Below are 8119 nucleotides of genomic sequence, written 5' to 3' on the forward strand. Positions count from 1 at the left end.
AGCATGATGGTCTATAGGACAATACCAGCTCAGGAGGCCAGCATGATGGTCTATAGGACAATACCAGCTCAGGAGGCCAGCATGATGGTCTATAGAACAATACCAGCTCAGGAGGCCAGCATGATGGTCTATAGGACAATACCAGCTCAGGAGGCCAGCCCAGGTTAGAGACCAACCCTGTCCTCCCCAAAGCAAAAGGGAGCTAGGTATTGTGACACTGCCTTTAATCAGCACACTCTGGAAACAGAAGCAGGCAAAACTGGAAGCAGGCAGTTGGAGGCTGATCTGATCTGCTCCACGCTAGTCAGGGCTTACAAAGGCCCTGTATCAAAACCAAACCAACCAAAACCCAACTCAAAGGACAGTCCATTAAACAAAAACAAAGGGAAAATGTGGAGGTAGAAAAGCCACCTTGGGAGCAGTGTGGCTCAAATGTTCGATGTGAGACAGGACCCCAGAAATCCCGAGGACACTTGAGCTCGGTTCCTTGGAGACTTGACCTCCACCAACCAAGCCTGCTCTCTACTCCTCAATCACTAGATGTCCCCAGAGTCCCTGTGAACCTAGTCTTCCCCTCTCTTCACATCAGCATCTGAAATGCAAGATGTCTCCCTTCTAATCCAGCCCCCACCACCCTCAGTGTGGGATACTCAAGTCTACGGACCTGTTCCAGATGTTAAGGACATTCACCGACGACCACACCTTTTTTTGAGCCTTGACTCAGGACGGGCAGGCGTCCACAGCTTGGCGAGCAGGCTTAGAAAGGGCCGGCCTCCGGGTTGGGGGTGGAGGAGAGGGTCTGGTGAAGGAAGATGTCTTTGGAGGCAGTTAGATGGAGCATCTGAGGTGCCCTCACTGCCACTAAGTCAGTGAGCACATTCCCTTTGTCAACTTTTAACCCCTCCACAGTAGAAAGCTCTTCCGGAAGCAGACACAACACCAAGCCTGAGTTTGGGTGTTAAGACGTTTATTAGGATAAACACCTGTGGAAAAAAGGCAGCGTTGGGCATGAAGGCACGACAAAGCCCTGGCCGGTCCCTGCACAGGGACCACAGGGGTGTCTGGTGGAAGAAATGCTTGACAGTTTGCCCCACAAAGCACTAAAACAACCTAGCTTAGACACTGGGGCAGGCCTACCAGGGGGAAGGGTGTGGCCTTGGGCAGACTGACTTCAGGGGCTGACCTTGCTGGAGGTTATTCATTGACCCTGTTTCCTATGGCCTAGGAAAGAAACCCTTCCTTGAACGGATTCTGTTTGGCACAGACCCTGTCCTCCCTTTCTCAGTGTTATCTACTCATGATTTCCTCCCAGTTTGCTTCCAACCAGAAGCAGAGAAGATGCCCTGAAGAGATCCACACCCAGTCCTGGCTTATTGGGAAAATGGGCTTTTCTTGAGCAGTGACATTCACTGGACAAGGCAACGCACCGGGGAGAAAGGTACAACGAACGCGCCGAGGAAGAACTGAGTTAGAACCTCAGGAGAAAACTCTCGGTCTGTTGCCCTCTGGTCCTATGGTAGGCTTACACTGCAGGCCCTTGCATGTCAGGTCCTAGGCCGTCTCTCAGCATGGGACGACACACTTGAGGGATACCTCAGAATACTTCTAGCCATGGCTGCTTGATGGGGACCCCTCTCCCCAGCTTCCTACTCTGGAAATGAAGCAACACAATTTATGGAGCACACCACCTTAACTGCTGCTTACCTCAAGCATGGTTTCCCACTGAAAATACCATGCTGATCCTTAGAAGACGCACACTGTAGAGCTGCTCAGGACATAGGCTCTGAGCAAAGCTACCAATTTTGCTTCCCAATCCTTTATTAAACAGTCGAATTGACCCCGGAGGATCAGTCCTGCCTGCCTGCTTGTCTCCTCTGACCTTAGCAAGCACAATGACTGGTTTCCTGCATCTCTTGGAAAATATGGCTGCCTACAGAGGCTTGCACCCTTGCACTGTGACATCAGCGCCCACCCCAGTCCTCCCAGTTACGATGCCTGCTTAGCCACTGTAAAGATGAGTTTGCCAATCTTAATGAAGGCAGGGATTCCTGAGATAGAGGATAACAGAGGCCTAAAGAGAACCCGCTCTCCCTGCACCAGCTCATACTCTAGGCACTTTGAAGCTGGCCAGGGGTGAGAAGTACACACATGCAGAACCACAGGGCAAGGTCGGGGCAAATACACTTTATTCAGTCCTGGCATCAGACTGGCGAGTCCTGCTGTGGGTGCCAGCGCCCCAGAGGAGGGAATCCCCTCCCCTCAGCTACGAGACTAGTTCTCCAAAGACCACAGACAGTGACATCTCTTCACTCACATGACGTTTTCCGTTTTTTTTTTTCATTGTCTTTTTTTTTTGTTGTTTTCTTAAAAAAGGAAAAAAAAAAAAAAAAAAGGAAGAAAACAGAAAGAGAAATAGAGAAAGAGCGCAAGAAAGGCCCAGAGCCGGAGCACCAAGCTTTAGAGGAGGCAGCTGGTGGCGTTGTCAGCGAAGGGAACGCGTGGGGCAGAGACCTGCAGAGACCCAGGGCAGGGGTCGAGGAGGACTCTGGGACCGTTTGTTCCTGAGATTTGTGTGTGTGTGAATGAGTGTGTGTGAACCACCCAGAGGGTGGACACACGCCGGTGAGATACAGGTAGTGAGGGCAGAGGGAGGATGGGGAGGCTGGAGGGGCGGGGCTGGAGCGGGAGACCAGTGGAGCAGACTTGGCAACCGGGCAGGGCTCCGGAGGGCAACCTAATCTCAACACAGCTTCCTAATAACTACAGCAGCGCCACCCCATTTCTCACAAGGGCAGACAGAGGTGCAAAGCACCCAAGTCTGCTACTAGCTCAGCCACCGTCCCCTGGCCTGGTCTCTCCTCAAGCCAAGTTTGTGTAGACACGGTCCTCATTCTTGCCACCCGTCTGCTGGTATGCCTGTCCTAAACCCTAGCAACAACGTGCTTCAGTTTCTCCCACTGAATCCTGCAGCTGTGGTTGCTGAGACTGGATTTGAGTGATAGGAAGGGGTGATGGACTTAGGGAGGAGCCCAGGCAGAGAGGATGCCCTGAGCTGATAGGGCGCTTCCCGAGGAGGGGGATTGAGGGGGCAGCAGGAACTCTGTCCCCAGACTGGTAGGTGTCTTGGTTCTGAGTTCTCTTGGACAATCCCATCTTGGTGGATTTCCAAAGACCGAATTCTAAATTCCCACTTGGGGAAATCAAGTTTCCGGCGACCAAGATGGGCTGTAAAGGCAGTCACGCGGTGGAGGGTGGTGGTGGGCGTGGGTGACCCCTTCATAGAAAAGGGGTTGACACTTGCAGAGTTTAGGGCTAGCTAGTTTCTATCTCTCCCTTTGAGTGCGCCTCCCATTAAGGCAGTGACGCCCCTTTGGGTTGAGAGTAAGCTACAGGCTTCGGGATCAAAGGATTTCTTAGATCACTCTATAGTCGCCCCCTCCCTTTCGGAGTTGGCAACAGAGGCCTGCAGCTTAACTGGGACCTGCCCCCTCCAAGAAGCATCAAGCATGCGCAAGAAGGGGGGGAGGGATGGTTCAAGCTGAGGGGTGGGGCCTTGAGATCCAGGGGGGAAGGGATGGCTCCCTTCCCCCCAGAAGAGGAGGGGACTGGGAGGAGCGCTGAACAGCCAGCCTGCAGCGCCCCCTTAACTACCAAGGCATGCCCAGGCGAGGGCGGAGGGATTCTGGAGCGAAGGGGCGTGCCGTCCGGACACGAGGAGGGGCGTGTGCAAAGTGAGAGGGAGGGGCTAAGGTATGTAGGAGGAACGAGAGGTGTATCCGAGGGGGGCTGGCTGCTGGTGGCTACGCGGGACAGGACTGAATGGGGAGGGGCTTAGATGTCAGGGAGAAAGTGGGGGTTGGGCTGCCTTGGGGTGTGTCTGCGGGGGAGGGGTATGTCTGGATTTGTGGGGGGATGGGCACAACTAGGAGGGGGGAGGCTGCGCGGGAGATGGGGTGCCAGCCTCGGCCTCCGAGGGGCCCCAATACCTGATTCCTGTATGTAAACAGCTGGTTTGGGGGCGTGCGCGCCCCGCTGACGGTGGGCTCAGTAGGTGAAAACCAGGTCGGCGATACTAGACGGGCGCCAGTCCCCTGCGATCATCTCGGTAACCTCGGGGGTGCAGTAGTCCGGGAATTCGAAATGTGACGTGCCCGAAGGGGGCAGCAGGTCCGGATCACGGTCCAGGGCACTGCAGTCCAGGCCGGCGGGGCCCGGGGGCATCCTGGACAGAAAGCCCAGCGGCTCCTCCCCAGATACCACCGTCTCCTCTTCGCCCTCCTCTGCTGTAGCCGCCTCCTCCTCCTCTTCCTCCAGCTCCTCGTCCTCCGACAGGGTCGGAGAGGCGGCGCTGGCGGCCGCCCCCTCGCCGGATGGCCCCTGCGCGCGCTCCGCGGGTCCGCGGGCGGCGCGCCCCGCCGGGACCATCCTCCACAGCTCGCGCCCGGGGGTCTCCAGCAGGCGTACTTCCAGCAGCTCCTCCTCTTCGTCTTCGTCGTCGTCCTCCGGCGCCGCCGCGCCGCCCCCCAGAGGTCCTCCCGACGCTCGGCGGCCCCCGCGGCCCGGCAGCTGTGGCCCGGGTTTCAGCCGACTGCCACCACCGCCGCCTCCGGGGGGGCGGGGCCGCGCCTTGGCGGGCGCCCCCTTGCTCTTCTTGCGAGGCCGGTACTTGTAGTCCGGGTAGTCCGCCATGTGCTTGAGGCGCAGCCGCTCCGCCTCCCGCACGAACGGGATCTTCTCCGAGTCCTGCAGCAGCTGCCAGCGGCGGCCCAGGCGCTTGGAGATCTCAGCGTTGTGCATGTCGGGCCACTGGTCCATGATTTTTCTCCGCTCGTGCTGCGACCACACCATGAACGCGTTCATCGGCCGCTTGATGTGGCCGCTCGGGGTCTTGCACCAGCCTGGCTCGCGCGCCCCCTCGGCGGCCGGCCCGGGCCCCGGGGGCGGCGGCCCGCCGTCCCGCTTGGCCCGCGCGCCCCGCTGCTGCACCATCGTGCCGGGCCCGGGCCGCTAGACGCCGCCGGGGGCCGTCCGCATCCTCCGCGGCGGCGGTGGGGGAGGAGGCAGAGGCGACGGAGGGGCGGCCCCGCCCCGCGGCTCGGCCCGGCCCCCGCGAGCTGGGAGCGCGGCAGCCGGCGCTCCGGCCGTCTGTGCGAGGGGGAGGTCAGTGGCGCGGGCTCAAGAGGGCTCGGCGCGTCCCCGCCGCCCCGGGCCAGTAGAGCTCCTCCGCGCGCCGCGCATTGTTTTGCAGGGCCAAGGACTCGAGCCTCGTGGGCTCCCGCGGGCTCCGGTCGCGGCCTGGCTCTCCGCGGCACCGCGCGCGCTTGCCCGCCCGCCCGCCGCCGCCTTCCAGTGTCTTTCTCCCCGCGCGGCCCCGGAGGCGCGCGCGCTCCCCTCCCCCTCGCCGTCTGCGGGCCGCTGCGGCGCGCGCGGGGCCGCCCCGTGTAAACACCGAGGTGCCCGCTCGGGCAGCGGCCGGGCCACGCCTCGCGCTCGCTGCGCGTCATCCGTTGCTGGGCAGAGAACTCAGCATTTGCATCTCCCAATCGCTGGTTGCTTGGGCGGGCGGTCTCGCGCCTGGGATGGGGGCTGGGGGGACGGATGAGATAGGTTTCTTTTCTTAGGATCCGGGCTGGAGTGAAGTTGGGGGGCGGGACGTGGAGCACTGCCCATCTGTCCTCCAAGGTTTTCCTTTCTTCGCCTTGCACATTTATTCAATGACACCTGCCGCCAGGTAGGACTTCTTCCCGGTCTCTTACTGGGACACTGATGGACTCCCTGCTACAGAGAATTGGTAGAGGGACGGAGACTCGGAAAAGGTTTTTAAGGAGACTGACTCACCTTGTAGTTGGAGCCCCTCCCTGCTACACACAGTGTCCAGCCACAGAATGCTTAACAAATGCTTTTAGGCCCAATAATGGTTTTTATTTTTGTTCTTTTTTATCCCTTGGGGCGCTAAAGGAATCCCTAAGGGACTAGAACGCCTGCTTTCCAAAGACAAGCCGCAGGACGCGCGCTGCCATTCTAGCTAGTCTGGGGGTCCTAGCTCGCTCCCTAGAGCACCTAGGGGCTGGGCCACCGTGCGCCCGGAGCGGAGTCGCCTTGTACAGTTCTTGCACCCCGGGCGCGTCCTGGAACTCGCCCAGCGCGCGCAGCCAGTCCACTGGGGGCGGCTGAGCACCTCGCCCCGCCCTGGGCGGAGTCTTCCTAGGGGCGTGACCGAGAGGACTGCGGGCCGCGCGTGGCGGGGAGGGGCCTCGCTCTCCAGGCTCACCACGTGTGAGCCAGTTGTAGCACCGCCCGGCGCGTGCAGCCCTAGGGGGAGGTCACCTTCATGGCGCCTGGGCTTGGCGATGGGAGGGGCTGTGAGGGCCTCGCCCCTCTATACCCATACTGGGAGGGGTCGGGTCAGTATCTGGAAAGTGACCTCTTCTGCAGTGGAGTGGGCATGGTTCCGTGTAGGCAAGGAATAGTAGACCTCACTCAACTCCAGGCGCAGCGAGGACTGAATGCGAGGTGGAGTGAGCGCGGGCCGAAGTGTAGATGCAGGATAGTGAGTGATCTGGAAGGCAGGCGGGCGGGAGGATGGATGGAGGGAGCAATTCTAAAAGGCTCTGATGCTGGAAAGGCTCTGGCTCTGCTCCTGCCCAGGGTCCCTTCTCATTGGAAGCTGGAAATCGCTGCATTTTAATCCTTCCAACTGAGGCCTGGGTGGTTCTTTGTTCGGTGGAGGCTGCCTTCCTGTGCTCACTTCCCAGTCCCTCCTTTTGCTTATCTTCAAGTGCAGATAAAGCAGTTTCTCCTTGGCTCAGTGGCCTTATGGATTAAGTGGGATAATGCTTGCAAACACGACCTTGATGCTTAATAAAAACTACAAGTTGTCGGGAATTAGATTTTCCTAGGTCGCCAGCAATGCACAGATACCAACTTAATGAGAAAAACATCTAGTGAGTTTGGGATGTGTTTCACATTTCAAAAAAAAGGCATCAGAACGGTAATCATGGTGTGTGTTCATTGAAATGTCGTAGGCAGATATTTTAGCGCATTCTCTCATACTTACAATCCCAGCAGCAGTCAGACTGACAGGATTACTTACCTTCCGGTTGAGGCTAGCCTTGGCTAATATCCGAGATCTTTTCTTAAAAATTAGTACTTTTGCAATTTACTAGACAGAGTATTTAAAGTGAGGAAGGAGCCAGGGAGATAGCTTAGCAGTTATAGTCACTTGCCTGAGTTAGAATCTGGATCCCACAAATTGAAGTAGAGAACAGACCCTTATAAGTTGCCATGTGACATGGGCCTCTCTAGCTCTCATTCGTTCTCCGTGTCTGTCTCTCTCCCCTACACAGACACAAAATAGATAAATACATGTTTTAAAGTGTCATTAAAGATTGCTAGCAGAACGTTTCTTTCATTGTTTCAAACCTGTCTCCAACCATTTTTTGACCTTGTAGCTGCAAATGCCCTCGGGTCAGTGCCTTAAGGACCATTCTGAACCATGTTCTTGGTCAGATTAATTTGGTCCGGTTGCTTCACTCTTCTCAAAAGAACAAAAAAACACATCAGCTATTCCACCACCCTTCCCCTCTGTCCTTCCACACACGTGCTCATCCACCAGTTACTAGGTAGGCCCTGTAATGGATGCTGCATAGATCACCACCACTCCCAGCGGTTTTCCATTTTTTTCTTTCTGTTCCTCCAATTGCTCCTTAATAAAGGACCCCAGCAGCTGGGCGTAGTGATAACATTTCTCTCCATGGAAATCCCATGTTAACAGCTGTAACAGAGCAGCAGAATCCCCCCTTCTGCCCCCCCTGCCACCAGGTGATCTATGAGCAGTCGGTGTTCTTAGCTGCTGAGCCATCTCTCCAGCCCTCTGCCTTTCTTTTCCTTAGTGTTCTCGCTGACACCCGGGGCCAACAACTTTTAAACAGTCACTATGTTTAAGTGGTATTTTCAAGTAGCTGTTATAAAACAAAATGAATACGACTACTACTAATAAGATAATGGCCAGAAAAAGAAATACAGAGAATATTTTTTTTTAAAGCCAGCAGTAATCGGGTGGTGGTGCACGCCTTTAGTCCCAACACTTGGGAGGCAGAGGCAGGCAGATTTCTGAGTT

General features: G+C 56.9%; 1 protein-coding gene across 1 annotated transcript; it reads right to left on the reverse strand.

The window, feature by feature from the left end:
* Window positions 1-2429: 2429 nt before the first annotated feature.
* Sox12 (SRY-box 12) lies at window positions 2430-4989 on the reverse strand. Its single transcript, XM_021156558.2, has one exon. The coding sequence runs from the start codon at window positions 4987-4989 to the stop codon at window positions 4045-4047; it is 945 nt and encodes a 314-aa protein (XP_021012217.1). The 3' UTR covers window positions 2430-4044.
* Window positions 4990-8119: the final 3130 nt, after the last annotated feature.

Source organism: Mus caroli, chromosome 2 (genome assembly GCF_900094665.2).
Source record: "Mus caroli chromosome 2, CAROLI_EIJ_v1.1, whole genome shotgun sequence".
Lineage (NCBI taxonomy): Eukaryota > Metazoa > Chordata > Mammalia > Rodentia > Muridae > Mus > Mus caroli.